General features: G+C 46.9%; 1 protein-coding gene across 2 annotated transcripts in view; it reads left to right on the top strand.

The window, feature by feature from the left end:
- The first annotated feature begins 4,500 nt into the window (after positions 1-4,500).
- Positions 4,501-17,825, top strand: part of fbxo32 (F-box protein 32) — a 29,748-nt gene continuing 16,423 nt past the window's right edge. The window contains exons 1-4 of one of the 2 annotated variants that reach the window (XM_072466940.1): positions 4,501-4,967; positions 9,692-9,804; positions 16,076-16,125; positions 16,223-16,315. In XM_072466940.1, coding sequence (XP_072323041.1) covers positions 4,855-4,967; positions 9,692-9,804; positions 16,076-16,125; positions 16,223-16,315 — 369 coding nt within the window. In that variant the 5' untranslated portion in view covers positions 4,501-4,854. Of the gene's footprint in view, positions 4,968-7,387; positions 7,499-9,691; positions 9,805-16,075; positions 16,126-16,222; positions 16,316-17,825 lie in introns of those variants that run through there. The other variant, XM_072466941.1, reaches the window with a different exon arrangement.

The raw sequence follows: 17,825 nt of genomic DNA, 5'->3' as shown, positions 1-17,825 counted from the left end.
TCAAGAGTGTGATGGAATACTCCCCGCTTGCCTGGATGAGTGCAGCTCCAATAACACTCAAGAAGCTCAACACCACCCAAGACAAAGCAGCCCCACTTGATTGGCACCCCACCCATCACCTTGAACATTCAGTCCCTCCACCACCAACACACAGTGACAGCCATGTGTACCATCTACAAGATGCACTGCAGCAAATCACCAAATTATCCTCAGACAGCACCTTACAAAATTGGAACCTTTATTGCTTAGAAGAACATGGAAAGCAGATGCGTGGGAACACCACCACCTGCAACTCCCCTCCACGCCATCCTGACTTGTGTCACGACAATGGACCATAGCTCAAAATGGTGTACGGACATGTTGAACTTTTAAGTAAGATATATGAAAGGACATACAAGCAAGCAAAAACTGGCTGAGAATACAAAGTAACTTCTTGCTGGAATTCCAATGTGGATTATGTTCAGTCCTGAGAGAGACAATGGAATGTTGCAACCTTTTTCAGACAGAATTGTTTCAAGGAAGAGATGCAATGCAAAAAACTGAACTGTAATATCCCGCACCACGCAGGGAGATGTAGTCTATAGCTTGCGTTCAAATCTTGGAGTGGAACTTAACTCCACAGATCTGACTCAGGTGAGTATGGTACCCATTGAGCCATGGTTGACGGTGTGTACTAGAGAAGGCTGAGGAAATTAGGAGAGTTTTTTCAATAGTAAAATGTAAATCAGTGAAGATTATTACCTCTGTTTGTGGAGTAAGGGACATAGGTCCATTAATTTAAAATAATCCCTCAAACAGGCTAGGAGAACTTTCTTGCTGTATGGAATTGGAATGGCAAGATAGGCATTGCCATGGCGGGACCATATGTTGTAACAGTAGATTTACAGTGGAAACAACTTTCATTTATATCGATCTTTTAACATAGTAATACATCCAAGGAGCATTATCAGATTAAACTTTGATACCAATCTTCAAAAGACAATATTAGGACAGGCGAAGGGATAGTTTTTAAGGAGTGTCTTGGAAGAAGGAACGAGGGAGGTAGAGAGGCAGCGGGGTTTAGGGAGGGAATTCCAGAGCTTGAGGCTCAGGCAGCTGAAGACACGGCCGCCCATGGTGGGGCAATTCAAATCGAGGATGCTCAGGAGGCCGGGATTAGAGGAGCTCAGAGATCTTGGACAGTCTTGGGGCTACAGGAGGTTAGGACACGATGATGGTGGTTCACCTCCACCCTGTGCCTGAGAGCCCCTTGCAGTTATTCCCACTGCTGCATAGTCAACTGCAGAGTAAGTCACCAGAGAAACAGCATCGCTGACGTTGCTATTCAATCTGCTTCCTCCCCATTTCAGGCAGTGTATTCTAGATCACAACAACTCACTGTATTAAAATGTTCTCTCATCTCCCCTCTGGTTTTGTTGACAATCATCTTGATTGCTCTGTTTATTTTGGGCTGTAAAGCTTTATATATTCGATTGCACACGGTTATTCAGCCACAAGCTGTGTTTTGTTATTTACTTAATTGCATACTTGACATCATCCAAAACTCAGCTGCCGTGTCCTAAAACGCACCTAGTCCTTTTCACCCATCACCCCCTCCCCACCGTGCTCGCTGACCTTCATTCGCTCCAAGTTAAGTAATGCCTTGATGTTAAAATTCTCATCCTTGTTTTCAAGTACCTTCAATAAACCATCTCCCAGCCACTCCCTATCTTTGTAATCCCCTCCAGTCCCACAAGCCTCCGAGATATCCCTCTAATTCCAGCCTCATGAACACCCCCTGATTTTAATCGCTCCACCATAAGGTTGCCAGTTCTCGCTGGACATGTTCCAGGTGCCAGCGGAGGTGACATCATAGAAATGCACAACGCTTGACCAGGCAGATGTCAGGGGGCTTGACCGGGTAGATGCTAAAGAGGATGTTTCCTTTTGTGAACGTGTCTAGGACCAGAGGGCATAATCTCAGTAAGGGATCATCCAATTAAGACAGAGATGGGGAGGAATTTCTTCTCTCAGAGGATATAAATCTGTGGAATTGTTTACCCAAAGAGCTGTCAGGGCTGGGTCGTTAAGTATGTTCAATGTTGAGATGGACAGATTTTTAATCAGTAAGGGAATCAAGGGTTATGGGGATAAGGTGGGAAAGTGGAGCTCACCCATGATCTCATTGAATGGTGGAGCAGACTCGATGGGCCGAGTGGCCTACTTCTGCTCCTAAGTCTTGTGGTCTTATGGAGTGGGTTATAAGGGAGCATGAGAGAGGAAACCACACTAACTTTGACGAGGCAAACAGGACGAATTTGCAACGTTGCAGCAAGGGTGCAAGTTTAGATGAAAGTTTAGAGGGAAAAAGAAGCTTTATCGACGCTTAAGGGGTCCAATGCAAAATCCAAAACTGTGGCTTCAAACTGCAATATTAAAAGCTGCTAAAACTGAGGAGAAAATAAATGTTTTCTCTTTTTATCAATCTCTGTTTTTAACAGAAAAGATATGAGCTGATATGATGCGAACCCCGTTCGCTCCGATCGCACGCAAACAGTCGTGCATTATCCTTCAATGAAATTCCAACTCCACCAAGCCCATCACAGCCCGCCAAAATCCCAGCCAATCGGATTCCTCCTGAATGGTTTTTCCCCACGGTTTAAGCTTTGAATTTGATTGCTCCAGTTTCCTCCCACAGTCCAAAGATGTGCAGGTTAGGTGGATTGGCCGTGATAAATTGCCCTGTAGTGTCCAAAAGGTTAGGTGGGGTTACTGGGTTACGGGGATAGGGTGGAGGTGTGGGCTTGGCTAGGGTGCTCTTTCCAAGGGCCGGTGCAGACTCGATGGGCCGAATGGCCTCCTTCTGCACTGTAATGTCTATGGTTCTATGGGTGGCAATGTGCCAGATGTAGTGTCACCCGCATGGCAATGCCTCATGATGGGCGTTATCGTCTCCTCTGCTCCTTGCTGGCTGGCGACTGATGACTGGTGGTCCAACCGTGGCTCAGAAGTACAAATTTTGTGACTGATTTGCTTAAAGTGCCGTTTCAAAACCTCACGGATTTCTTTCTTTGGTGACTGGGAGGGACATTGATGCAGATTCTGGCGGATTCTCAGCAGCGTTGCACTGTTGTCTGTATACCAGACGAGCCACATTGTGGCTCAAGAAGGTGGTTCACCATCACCTTCATCTAGGGCAAGTAGAGATGAGCAACAGATGCTGCCCTTGCCCTTGTCAGTGACACTCACATCCCAGGAAATTATGAAACAAAGGACTGGTGGCTGTGGCTTCAGCTGCCTTGGCTGGGGCTATAGTACGTTCTATGTTTTTTCATGTATGGAGCGATCTGCCTGGACTGCATGCAGAACAATACTTTTCACTGTACACGGTACACGGGACAATAAATAAATCAAATCAAACTCTGGTATTCCCTCCCAAAGCACGGTAGCACAGTGGTTAGCACTATTGCTTCACAGGGTCCTGGGTTCGATTCCCGGCTTGGGTCACTGTCTGTGTGGAATCTGTCCGTTCTCCCCGTGTCTACATGGGTTTTCTCCGGGTGCTCCGGTTTCCTCCCACAAGTCCTGAAAGACATGCTTGTTAGGTGAATTGGACATTCTGAATTCTCCCTCAGTGTACCCGAACAGGCACCGGAATGTGGCGACTAGGGGATTTTCACAGTAACTTCATTGCAGTGTTAATGTAAGCCTACTTGTGACATTAATAAAGATTATTATTAGTACCTCTCTACTGCTCTCTTCCCGCTATTGAGACACTCCTTAAAATCTATCTCTTTGATAAAGATTTGGGTCATCTGTCTGTTTACGTGGATCCCTGCCAAAAATGTTGTTTTCTCATGTTCCTTGGGACATTTATCAAAGGCGAGATGCAAATACAAGTTGTTGTATTTCAGCCACAAAAGGGCTTTACTTATTCAACAATGTGGGGGATGGGGTGGGCCTGGGTAGGGTGCTCTTTCGGTGGGCTGGTGCGGACTCGATGGGCCGAATTCCTCCCTCCTGCACCGCAGGGACTCTGTGATTGGATGAACTCCTGCTAAAATCCTGTGTCGCTGACACCCGGCCTGGCAAACCCCCATCAGTTTAGATTCAGGCTTCAAGCTCAGCTGTTGAAACATGTTTGTGTGGGTATTAGCAGTGCCCACACTGACCTCCCCTAATCAATAACAACTTAGTGGAGAGAGTGTGTTGGGGGGGGGGGGGAGCTAGATGTATGTAAGGAGGTGGGATCAATTACACAGCCCGGCTATCAGCACAGGAGGATGGGATTTGCTGTGGGAGTTTATAATGTTGTCCATGTTGCCCTCAGTCCCCCCCCCCTTTCTGTTATTGTGCAAGCGGATCACGCTGTCCCAGGCTAGGAAAATAAACAATGTGTCATGTGAACAAGAGGCATGATTTGGGATTGCACTGTGCAACTCGACCTGGAAAGGGGTGGGGGGGGGGGGGGGTCGGAGGAGGCGGTGCGAAGCTCTCTTCCGGCAACAAAGGGGCTCAATAAATAGCAACTCTGCAGCTCGCAAAGAAACAAGGAGAGGGAGAGCGAAGAAGGAGTCAGAGCTGAACACACAAACAGCAGAGTTTGCGAGGCAAGAGGGAGGGGGAAAGCGGAGAGCAATTTATTTTTCCATTGCAAGAAGACATAAAGGGGGGAAAAAATCAGGACGGTTGCGAGGAAAGTTGGAGGATGCAGACTCGACGTCTGTGCTGAGCAGAGAGAAGCACCTCGGTTTGTGGAGGAGTCAGTGTCTGCCTCTCTCCCCGCTGTGACGCCTCGTTGCTGTTTCATCCACAAACAACAACAACAACAACAACAAGCGGAAGCGGCAATTTTTGTGTTCCCCGTTGCGAAAGATGCCGTTTTTGGGACAGGACTGGAGATCTCCCGGCCAGAGCTGGGTGAAAACTGGCAGCGGCTGGAAAAGATCCAGCGATGAGACCAACAATAATGTAACCCCTCTGAACAGGTTAGTTAACTACTGCGCCCTCAACTCCTGTGATCAGCGACAGTACACCCTGAGGGTCCTCTGTATCTATTTTGGGGGCGAGGGGGAGGGCAGAGAAAGACATTCCTTGTCATTTAACAAAGGCTAAATCTAACTTAATGCCAGGGTTAGTGGAGAGGTTGTGGGGGGGTTGTTGCTAAAACTAAAATGCAGAGGAAATAATTTCGAGGTGAACGGTCAAGGTGACAGCGCAATGGGGCGAGATAAATTGGTTCGAAGTCAGGGAGCAAGAACATTCTGCAATGGGACAACAGTAACTTCGTCTGTCTGAGATTAACCACACACATTAAGAGAGTCTGCGATCTTGTGCTGAACATTGATAAACAGTGTGTCTTTTTAAACAAAAGAAAAGCTAGGGCTTTCTAATTCTGGGTTCAACAAAGTGTCTATTCTTAGTGAGTGTACATTGTGTCCTAAAGCATTCTGGAAGAATGTTGTAGCAGATTAGGGTTTTTTTTTCACACTGGGGAATGACGTTTGAAGTTTCTAGTTTTGAAGTTGTGGTTCCGGCCTGACTCTGAGAAAATCATTTTTTTTCTCCCCCCAAAAAAGCTGCCACTCTCCAAAAAAGCTGCCACACGTGAACAACTGGATAAACCAAACCGATCCCAGGGGCAGAATGACTTATCTGCACTTGTAAATCTCGATGCTGTTAAAGATCAGCACAGTAACAGGGTGGAAAAGTTGGTGAAAAATATTCCTGTGCACCTTTTTGATTTATTTATCGGGAGAGAGTTGGATTAGTGGGGTAGCGAGGTTCCCGGTGAAGGGGACAGAGGAGTCGACAAAACAGCTGATATTTGGCGCTCTTCCAGTGTGAGCTCAGATGGTCAGTGTCCACAGAATCTTCTCAACGTGGGTGGCATTTGTCAGGCAGGCCTGATCCATGTCCAGGCATGTTCTCGTTCCGTCAGTGGCGGGGGATGAGGAAGGAGTTGGGGGCACTCAAAGCAAGGTCCAGACAGGTACCAATCTGGGACAAAAGCAAAGCGCTGCCAATGCCTGAAATCTGAAATTAAGGGAAATGCTGACAAGACTCAGCAGGTTTGGCAGAATCCATTGGGAGAGAAATAGAGTCTGTGTGACTCTTCATCAGATCAGGGATCTTCTTGGGATTCAAAAGTCAACACTAACAACACAAACTTGCTTTAATATAATGCGCCTAACATAGTAAAAACATCCCACACTGCTTCAAAGAAACACAAGCACTGCGACACCTGAGGAGATATTAGGACAAGTGGCTTGGTCAAGGAGGTAGGTTTTAAGGGAGGTCTTAAAGGAGGAGAAAGAAATGGAGAGGTTAAGGACAGGAATTCGAGAGCTTCCTGTGGTCGGGCAATATAAATTGCAGGTGCACCAGGAGCTAGAATTGGAGGAGGACAGGTATCTTGGAGGGTTGCAGATGCGCAACTGCCAGTGAACTTACTGAGTGAGCCACGGGGAGCGGGGGGAACAAACGCATGATGTTACAGCCATCTCATCCACCAACTTAAACATTCGCTCCCTCCGCTGCCGGTTCACAGTGGCAGCCCTGTGCACCATCTGCAAGATGCACTGCAGCAACTCACCAAGGCTCCTTCCACAGCACCTTCCAAACCCGTGTCCTCTGCCTCCGAGAAGGAAAAGGGCAGCAGATGCGCGGGCACACTGCTGCCAGCCAGTTTCCCTCCAAGTCACAAACCATCCTGCCTTGGAATAGCACCCTTTCTTCACTGTCGCTGGGTCTCCCTCCCTAACAGCACTGTGGGTGTACCTACATCACATGAACTGCAGCGGTTCAAGAATGCGGCTCACCACCCCCGCCTCGAGGACCTTTAAGGGTGGCCACAAATACTGGCCGACTCAACAATGCTCACTTCCCTAGAACATATACAGCAGAACACCAGATGTCCTTTAACGTTGATACAAAAGTGTTTCCAATATATTACTTCTGAAATATGACTGACTTTTTGGCCTTTCTAAAGATTTCTGATTTAAGATTTTACATTAGTCATGATAGAAATTATCAAATACAAGCACTGTTTACAGAACATGCTGGAGTCCATTCCTGCCTCAATGGGGTGGAGCACTCTCACTCTGGACATTGCATTGTGTCAAAACATTAAAATATTTTCTCCAGATGATTAATTTCCCCCCCCACACACACATTTTCTTTGGCAAACATGTCATGGATCTGCACAGCAGAACTTGTTTACTTTGAAGCATTGCACCCTGGGAAAATGATACTGCAAATTTAATTGTTCTTGGGACGGCATTGTGGGGGAGGGGGGTAATTCGGAACCAGAGAGGGGGTGTGGGAGGGGGATACCTTTAAAATTAGGGCCCGGCCAGTCAGGAAGTGCTTGTCCACACTGAGATTCATGGGAATTCTGCAACTCTCTCCCCACAAAAAGATGTTGAGGCTGGAGGTTAAATGAAAACAACAAAATTCAGATCGATGGAGCTTAGTTGGATATCGAGGGTTATGGGACCCAGATGGAGTTAAGATGCAGGTCAGATTGAACGATGGAACAGGTTTGAGGGGCCTGTTCCTAAGACGAGGGAATACAGCGGTTTTCATAATGAGTTCAAATTGACTGACGAGAACCGAGTTGCTGTCTTTCAGTTTTGTAGATTCCCCCCACTTCTCTCTACACAAACCCGTTGGATGCCAGCCTCTGTTGCTTTCCTCGACGCTGGCTGGCCGCCCATCTTTCAAATGTCTCTTGCCGCAGCCTCCAGCTAGTTACTCTGAGTAAGCTTAGGGCGGAAAGAGGTGGCTGGAGGCAGGAGGGCCTGCGTATGCAGTTTTTTGTTGTTGCATTCTCTGATCCCCAGGGTGATATTTGTTTTTCAAATCTTACTGAGCTCACTCTACAGACACGGAACTGTCTAAGTCAGGCCACAGATCAATGTTATAAATAACTTGTGTGTGTGTGTGTGTGTGTGTGTATGTGGTTGGCTTTTCAGAACCAGCTTCCCCTGCCGAACACTAACTTGTGGCTAAACATTGTCACTTCTGTTCAGAAACCTGTACTTCCCCCATCATAATACTAATCTTTTTTAAAAAAGTTTCTGAAGATTATTCAAACACTTATGGCCAAGCATTTCTTCTAGTCAGAGTAACAAATGTTTTGAAAAGTTGAGACTGGTTCTGTTTTGGCTCAGAATTAATTAGAAATTACACTATTCGGCCAAACTTGTCCATGCTCCACCCTTCATCTCACCCAATCAGCATGTCCGTCTATTTATTTCTCCCTCACGTGTTTTGCGTGACTACAGAGCTCTCTTCACGTAATGTAGACTTCTGTCGATTCACAGAACAATTCTTTCCGATCCATAGACTGCGCCAGTGTGAAATTTCATCCTCTTCTATTTGTGATTCAGATCCTAAAGTAACAATGGGTTTAACTTGTAGGAACCAAGGGTTGCCAAAACACTGGCGCACAAGAGGCCTTGGAAATCTGGTCGACATTGAGACAATAGCAAAAGGAAATTCACCTTGAAACCAGCTCTGAAGTAGAGCGAGTTAGAGAAAGGACAGATTCCAAAGTGGACCCACGGAGATGACATTCAATCCTTGCACAACTATTAAGTGGCATGCATTAGTAGCTAAACTGGTTTAAGGGGGTTTATATATGTTGGAGCAAGGTTCAGCTTTGCTACCTGAGCGGGAGGAGGCCCATGTGGTGCATAAATACCAGCAGAGGGTTGGGTTGGCAGTGCAGCTGTATAGACATATGCTTGCAGGTTTCATCACATGACCTCCTGGCGCACTCCCACATGCCTGCCATTGGTCGTCTAACCTGTTCATTATTCATTATGAGCCTTTACCAGGCTCATTCGATGATTTTCGACTGTCAAGTCAAACTGACTTATTTGCTATCTCCAATACCTTTAGAACGAATAGACACGGTACCACAGTGGTTAGCACAGTTGCTTCACAGCTCCAGGGACCCAGGTTCGATTCCCGGCTTGGGTCACCGTCTGTGTGGAGTCTGCACGTTCTCCCTGTGTCTGCGTGGGTTTCCTCCGGGCGCTCCCGTTTCCTCCCACAGTCCAAAGATGGGCAGGTTGGGTGGAGTGGCCATGCAAAATTGTCCTTAGTGTCCAAAAACGTTAGGTGGGGTACTGGGTTATGGGGATAGGGTGGAGGTGTGGGCCTGGATGGGGTGTTCTTTCCAAGGGCTGGTGCATACTCGATGGGCCAAATGGCCTCCTTCTGCATTGTGGATTCTGTGACAAATGTTCAAAGAAAATGAGTTTTTTTCCCCACCGATGTCCCTGTGATTCCTCTCCTGGGTTGACCTGGATATTTATCTTCAATTACTGGAGACTGTCGGTGATTCACGGAGGGTTACTAGGATAGGTCAGATTCCCTGTTCCAGGGCAGTGAATTCTATGCAATTCTCTGTAATTGTGCATCTTTGGGTTGAGAAACTCTTCAGTCGAGTGCAGGATCTCCCATTCCCTGTAGGTTCTGCCCTAGTCAAGCTTCTCCTCCACACCCTTGTTCGATACTGGACAAACCAGGCTGTGGTTTTTGCATTCTGGGGACCTTTCCTCCCCCCGCAGAGAAAAGAGATGTCGACGGGTTTCCATTTCCTCATAGTGGCCAGAAACAAAACACATTTCCTCTTGATTAATGAGTCATGTTTTGTGCTGTCTTACTATACAGTTCATGTTTGGCATTTGTCTTTCCATAGTTTATGTGACGAGGAGGAGTTTAATAAGGAGAACTTTCTGAACAGCGTTGGATACGACGTGATGACAAAGAAGAGAAAGAAGGACTTGTTGAATAACAACACGAAGATCCAATGTTAGTTTTCATTTGTCTTTGGAATAGGCTTCAAAGTGTTTAAAAGTTGATAATCTCTTTAAGGCATTACCTGAAACCTCAAAACCCTTTCTTTGAGGTTCTCTTTGGGAAATGTTCCACCTCTTGGCGTCTCCCATAATGTGAGTGGGGAAGGAGTTGGCTGCAATGCATATTAGAGAAATAATGAGCACATTAATAGGGTTATTTTTTGTTAGACCCAGGTTCAATTCCCGGCTTGGGTCACTGTCTGTATGGAGTCTCCCTCAGCATACCTGAACAGGCTCTGGAGTGTGGCGTTTAGGGGGGACTTTAGTAACTTAATTTCAGTGTTAATGTAAGCCTACTTGTGACACTAATAAATATTATTATTATACAAAAGAACAGAGCCGTGCTATTGATGTGTAACTAACCTCCCATTGACAAGGAGGCCATCAGACTCTGTAATGGGCTAATAGCTGATCAGACAGGGATGTCCCGAAGGACAATGGATTTGGGCATCCTGTGTATTCCCAAAGAACGAGTTTAAGTCTGACAGGGACAATGTAACTCAGCAGATGTGGGCATATCCTGCTGACTCTGCTGGCAGTATTTTCCCTCAGTCTGTTGAACCCCTAAAGCGCCTGCTACATTGGGGTCTCATTTCTGGACCTAATTTCCTAATATCTCCCTCGCGTAACACTGAGGGTCGTTAGTGTTTGGAATTCACTTCCCCGCAGGGCCATGGAGACTATGCGTCACTGAATATAATCAAGGGGCTGAGTTAGACAGATTTTAGTTGACGAGGGAGTCAAGGATTACGGGAGACAGGAAAGTGGAGTTGAAGCCAATATCAGATCAGCCATGATCTTATCAAATAGTCGAGCAGGCTCGAGGGGCTGAATGGCCTCCTGATCCTAATTCGTGTGTCCCTTTTGCCTATTCAGTGCTCTTGGTCCCATGACGATCAGTACCAGAAGCATTAACGTCCCCCATTTGGAGTCACCTGATTTTCAGGATCACTGGTTTGGCACTGCAGCGCTGAGTGGAACAGCAAATCCACAGCTGGATCCTACTGCTGGAGTTGGACCGTCTGATTTACATATTTAAATAGGCTTCCATTTGATTGGGGCACAAGGCTCTGAGGTAGAATGCTCAGAGACCTGAGCACAAACTCTCGGCCGACACTCCGAGTGCACTCCTGAGGGAGTGCTGCACTGTCTCTGAGATGCCGCTTTTGTGTGAGACATTAAACTGAGACCCCTGTTCTCTCAGCGTCCGAGGAACTGATTTGAGTGGCACGGTAGCACAGCGGTTAGCACTGTTGCTTCATAGCTCGAGGGTCCCAGGTTCGATTCCCAGCTGGGTCACTGTCTGTGTGGAGTTTGCATGTTCTCCTCGTGTCTGCGTGGGTTTCCCCCGGGTGCTCCGGTTTCCTCCCACAGTCCAAAGATGTGCAGGTTAGGTGGATTGGTCGTGCTAAATTGCCCCTTCGTGTCCTAAAAGGTTCGGTGGGGTTACTGGGTTACGGGGATAGGGTGGAGGTGTGGGCTTAAGTAGGGTGCTCTTTCCAAGGGCCGATGCAGACTCGATGGGCCGAATGGCCTCCTTCTGCACTGTAAATTTTATGAATCTTTTTTTTAAACACATTTTATTCAAACTTGTATCAAAGTAGGTTACAGCAAATAAACACCCCGGGAAACATTCTTCCCAACAATCAACAGTACAGATTTTTCTCCTTTTTCACCCCCCCCCCCTCATCAACCCCCCCCTCTCTCCCCATCACCCTCCCCCGCGACGAACAGCTCCTCAAACACGGTCACAAACATCCCCCACCTTTTCTCAAACTCTCCTGCTGAGCCCCTTAACTCATACTTTATCTTCTCTAATCGCAGGAAGTCATAAAGGTCACACAACCAAGCTGCTAACCCCGGTGGCGATGCCGACCGCCACTCCAGCAAAATTCGTCACCGTGCAATCAGAGAGGCGAAGGCCAAGACATCAGCCTTCCTCCTCTCCATGAGCTCCGGCTTCTCTGAAACCCCAAATGTCGCCACCAAAGGGTCCGGGTCCACTCCCTCCTCCACTATCCTGGCTAAGACCGCGAACACTCCCGCCCAGAATCCTCCCAATTTTTCACAACCCCAAAACATGTGCGCACGATTCGCTGGCCCCCGCCCACACCTCTCACACTCATCTGCTACCCCCTGAAAGAACCCACTCATTCTCGCCCAAGTCATATGCATCCTGTGCACCACCTTAAACTGTATCAGGCTCATCCTTGCACAAGTGGAGGTCCCGTTTACCCTTCGCAGTGTCTCACTCCATACTCCCCAATTGATCTCCATTCCCAACTCCGCTTCCCATTTCTCCTTGATCTTCACCACCCGCTCGCCTCCCTGTTCTCCCAGCCACTTGTATATATCCCCAATTCTTCCCTCCCCTTCCACATCCGGGAGCAGCAGTCGCTTCAGCAGGGTGTATCCCGGCAATCTAGGGAACCCCTTTAAATTTTATGATTCTAAGAGCATGGGAGTTCTTTGCAGTGTCCAGGTTAATATTTATTCCCCAACCAATGTCACAAAAGTATAATATCTGATCATTGTCCTGTTGCAGTTTGTGGGATCTTGCTGTGGGCTGGTTTGCTGCCACATTTCCCTAGATTACGGCAATTCTGCACTTCAAAAAATGTTTCATTGTCAGTAAAATGAAGTCCTGAAAGGTGCTATATAAATGCAAGTTGTTTCTTTGCTATTTTCACTGGGAAATTGATATTGTTGACGTTTTCTTTACCTCCCAGCCGATAGATAGTGGGAGATGGATACAGAGCTGTCCCAGGGAAGCAGTACTGACTCTGTTGACCTCATCTAAAAATGTTTCAAATCTGCTGAGAGATTAGACTGGCGGGATTACGTCAATGCCGTTACGCCTTTGCCATCCATGAGATAAGATTGCTGCTGTCACCTTCCATGCTGGGGGAGGGGACAGATAAACAGGTTGCTGTCAGGGCATTGAGAGTCTGGTTTATCAGGCCTGCGACTACCTGCTGGGCCGTAGGCCTGGAACCTCCCCAGAGCTGCTCCCACTCTACCACCACCATTACTTATCCAGGGGTGCGGTGAGAACTTTGGCTGTGTGTGTAAAAGTGGATTGCTCACATTGCAATTAAGTGATAACCCTAAACTCCAAGGATATTCCTGCTGAGGAGTTTTTAATATCCAGTCCATATAGAGCATGTACGGCAGAGAAACCATTCAGACCAACTGGTCCATACCGGTGTCTATATTCTACAACAGCCTCCTCACACTTCTCTTTGTCTCACTCACCCTTTTAGCATATCTTTCTATTCCTTTCTCCCTCATGTACTTATCTGTAATTATGACACTTAGTTCTGACCTCCACCGCTTCCCCATGTCTACCCTATCAAACCCCTTCAAAATTTTAATGGCCCCCCTATCTCAGGTCATCTCTTAGTCTCCTCTTTTTCGGGGGAAAAGCCTGTTCGATTTTTCCCTGACAGTTAGAACCTGGTATCATCCATGTGAACCCTTGAATTTACCAAAGGTAGACAGTTCAAAGGGGTTTCCGGTTAGGGATGCAAAGGGCCAGCACAGGCAAGATAGCCTGAATGGCCTTGTCCAGTGCTGTAATATTCTATGGTAAGTTATTTAAGGGCCAGTTTTGTCTGAACTCTTGTTTGTGATTTTTTTAATTTTTGCCTGGGTTAATCTGACCCACAAAATCTCAACTGAATCACCTACCAACCATGCACATCCTTATATGCTGAAATATTTGACTCAGATATTTGTGGGGTTTTTTTCAAGCTGTAATAAAAGGAATGGGAAGATGAATGTTGACGTTTTTTAAGATTAAATTGTTTTGTCTGATAGCCTATAAATCCCAAGTGATAGCAGAATGTTCCCATCTGTGCAGACTAACAAACGTGTGATATAAACTCCCAGCAAATACACTTACTGCTGTATTGAATAACTATTTCATCGGAAAGTTGGATAAATGTGTACAAGATTGAAGGTGACCAGACTAGAGAGAGATGGCCAATATGCAATAATTCATACATTGTTACATAATAATAATAATCTTTGTCACAAGTAGGCTTACATTAACGTTGCAATGAAGTTACTGTGAAAATCCCTTAGTCACCGCATCCCGGCGCCTGTTCGGGTACACTTGAGGGAGAATTCAGAATGTCCAATTCACCTAACAAGCACGTCTTTCGGGACTTGTGGGAGGAAACTGATGGGCCACCTGAGAAATCCAGTTGGTCAGAATTGCATTGATGGGTTGTAATTGCGATTTGGAATCATAGATTATCATAGAATTTACAGTGCAGAAGGAGGCCATTCGGCCCATCGAGTCTGCACCGGCTCTTGGAAAGAGCACCCTACCCAATGTCAACACCTCCACCCTATCCCCATAATCCAGTAACCCCGCCCAACACTAAGGACAATTTTGGACACTCAGGGCAATTTATCATGGCCAATTCACCTAACCTGCACATCTTTGGACTGTGGGAGGAAACCGGAGCACCCGGAGGAAACCCACGTACACGCGGGGAGGATGTGCAGACTCCGCACAGACAGTGACCCAAGCCGGAATCGAACCTGGGACCCTGGAGCTGTGAAGCAATTGTGCTAACCACTATGCTACCGTGCTGCCCCAAATCGTGAAATAGTTGCAGCAGAGAGGGAGGCCATTCAGCCCATTGAGCAATGCTGGTTCTCGGCAAGAACAACACCACTAGTCCCACTCCCCCCGCCCCTTATCGTGATTGGTAAGCTTTGCCATCGTTGAGGGTTTACTTGTGGCCAGCCACTTCTGTCAAAACAATGAATTGTTTGGCTGGTGTGAACGGCAAGACATTGGGAAGTTCTGAGGAACAAAAGGACTTTGACATGTTTGTCCATAGATCTCTGAAGGTGGAAGGGCAGGTTAATAGGGTGGTGAAAAAGGCATAAGGGACACTTGCCTTTATCAATCGAGGCATAGATTACAAAAGCAGGGAAGTCATGTTGGAGTTGTATAGAACCTTGATGAGGCCACAGCTGGAGTACTGTGTGCAATTCTTATCACCACACTATAGGAAGGATGTGGTTGCACTGGAGGGGGTGCAGAGGAGATTGTCTGGGATGGAACATTTAAGTTATGAGGAGAGGTTGGATAGGCTTGGGTTGTTTTCGCTGGAGCAGAGACTGAGGGGCGACCTGATCGAGCTGTACAAGAGGGGCTTGGACAGGGTGGATCGGGAGCAGGTGTTCCCCTCAGTTGAAGGGTCAGTTACAAGGGGGCACAAGTTCAAGATGAGGGGCAGGAGGATTGGGGGGGATTTGAGCAAACACATTTTTACCCAGAGGGTGGTCATGGTCTGGAACGCACGGCCTGGGAGGGCGGTAGAGGCGGGTTGCCTCACATCCTTTAAAATGTGCCCGGATGAGCACTTGGCACATCATAGCATTCAAGGCTATGGACCAAGTGCTGGCAAATGGGATTAAGTGGGCAGGTCAGGTGTCTTTCATGTGCCGGTGTAGACTCGATGGGCCGAAGGGCGTCTTCTGCATTGTATTATAGGGGGACTGTGCATGATCTGGCAGAAATGGACTCGATGAGCCGAAACTCTGTCAAAACAAATTTTAAGGGCGAGAAAAGGCCGCTTAGCCCATCGAACAACATAAATTTAGCATTGTCAGGTGAAGTTGTCCAAAGCTACATAGTAAAGGTGAAGGAAAATGAATCCGAGTCATTCGGGGCTTATAGACGATGGTAGATAAATGTGTAAAGTTACACTGCAACATTTAACAGTTACTGGGAACAAATGATCAGATATTTGTTGCTTTAAAATCAAATAGGACTATTGAGTATTTGCTTCAGCTATTATTGCAGTCAGCAAATGATAGCCACCACAGAACATAGAGCAGTACAGCACAGAACAGGCCCTTCGGCCCTCGATGTCGTGCTGAGCTTTGTCTGAAACCAAGATCAAGCTATCCCACTCCCTGTCACTCTGGTGTGCTCCATGTGCCTATCCAATAACCGCTTGAAAGTTCCTAAAGTGTCCGACTCCACTATCACAGCAGGCAGTCCATTCCACACCCTAACCACTCTCTGAGTAAAGAACCTACCTCGGACATCCCTCCTATATCTCCCACCCTGAACCCTGTCATGATGTAAATTCGTCCCTTGTCATGATGTAAATTCACTTTGAATTAATAGGACAGTCCAAAACATAATTATCTGATAAAATCTTGCATTTGTTACATTTTTTAACCTTTACCCTTAGATTTCCACCAAGAGACTTGGATTTCTGTTCATAAAGGCAGCACCAAGGAGGTGAGCAATACTGGGTCATATCAATAAACACCAACGTATTCGCCAATCCTGCATTAATCAGATCTCTGATATTGATAATCTCTTCCTTCTCTTCCAGCGTCATGGCTATTGCACCTTGGGCGAAGCTTTCAACCGTTTAGACTTTTCCAGTGCTATTCTTGATGCCAGACGATTTAACTATGTTGTGAGGGTAGGTGGTCTTCACCATACTGTTGTAGTTGAGTTTTGCTTTGGTAGGTTATTTCAGCCCTGTCTCAATGGACGGCACTCTCGCCTCTGAGTCAGATGGTTTGTGTGGGTTTGAGTCCCCGCTGCGATACTTGAGCACAAGCATGAAGGCTGCACCCGCAGTGCTGTACCGAGGGAGTGCTGCACTCCCGGATGGGATGTCAAACTGAGGTCCTGTCTGCCATTATCAAGTGGCTCTATTTCAAGGAAGAGCAGGGCATTATGCCCAGTGTGCTGGAGCCAATATTCATCCCTCAATCAACAACACTCAAGCCGATGATCTGGGCATTACCACATTACTGTTTGTGGGAGTGTGCTGTGTGTAAATTGGGTGCCAGGCTTCCCACGTTGTAACAGTGACAACATTTCAAAAGTACTTCATTGGCTGCAAAGCGCCCATCTGGCCCATGCCAGTCTTTATGCTCCGTACGAGCTTCCTCCCACTTCCCTTCATCTCATGGACATGCGGTGGTCACGTAAGGTGCTATGTAAATGCAAGTCTTTGCTTTTGCTTCATTTCCACCTCATCTGTTATTAATTTGCAATTTGACACTGTCACAAGGACCGCTCCGGATTACAGTGAATCCTTCATTGTACAGACTGGACGAGAGGTAATTCCATCCAATGGAAACTGCGCTGATCTGAAATTGAATGGATTTGCCAAGTGTAACACGAGGCAACGGCGGAAGCTGCCTTTGTCCAGCAGCGTTCAATAGGAATACGTCACAGCCCTTTCTGAATCTCTATCTGGAGCCATTCAGATTCATTCACTGATATATCTAATAGGGAGTTCAAGAGAATCTTCTTTACCATAGAGATTGGTGAGAATGTGGAATTCACTACCGTATGGAGTGGCTGTGGTGTATTGTATCGATACATGTAGGGGAGGCCAGGAATGTAGGTGATGGTGAAAGGAATAGAAGAAGATGAGATGGGATTGAGACGAAGAGAAGTGGGAGAAAGATCGTTTGGAGCATAAAGACTGGCATGGAGCAGGTGGGCGTAATGGACTGTTTCGCCGCTGTTAATGCCGTTCAATTCGATCTTAAATATCCTTTGCACTGTTGAACAGCAGCTTGTAATCCCAGGAAATGCTAAGTGATTGGGGGAAGGCAGTCTGCTTTGTCTCCGAAGATGCCCCTTTTTTTTCAGTTGGAGTTTTTTGCAAGCCTTCGTGATACGCCCTTGAAACCGATCTGTTTTTGCTGGTCACCATCCCGTTAACATGGGAATCCATTACCTTGAGTCATACTAGGACACGCTGCAATCACAGACCAGGCTATCAATAACAAGTCAAGTCATCATGCTGAACGACAAAGTCAGCAGCTGATACAGTCTCCCTGTGAGTTGCTGCTGTGAGCTGGAAGGCGATGATGGAAGTGGAACTGTATGGCATTCCTGTCATGCCTTCCCCCTCCCGCACCATCTCCAATTTGCATCTTGTGACTCATTAACTCCGCTCATCCACAGGT

Source organism: Scyliorhinus torazame, chromosome 11 (genome assembly GCF_047496885.1).
Source record: "Scyliorhinus torazame isolate Kashiwa2021f chromosome 11, sScyTor2.1, whole genome shotgun sequence".
NCBI lineage: Eukaryota > Metazoa > Chordata > Chondrichthyes > Carcharhiniformes > Scyliorhinidae > Scyliorhinus > Scyliorhinus torazame.
The sequence above is the reverse complement of the archived record's forward strand: the minus strand, read 5'-3'. Positions and strand labels throughout refer to the sequence as shown.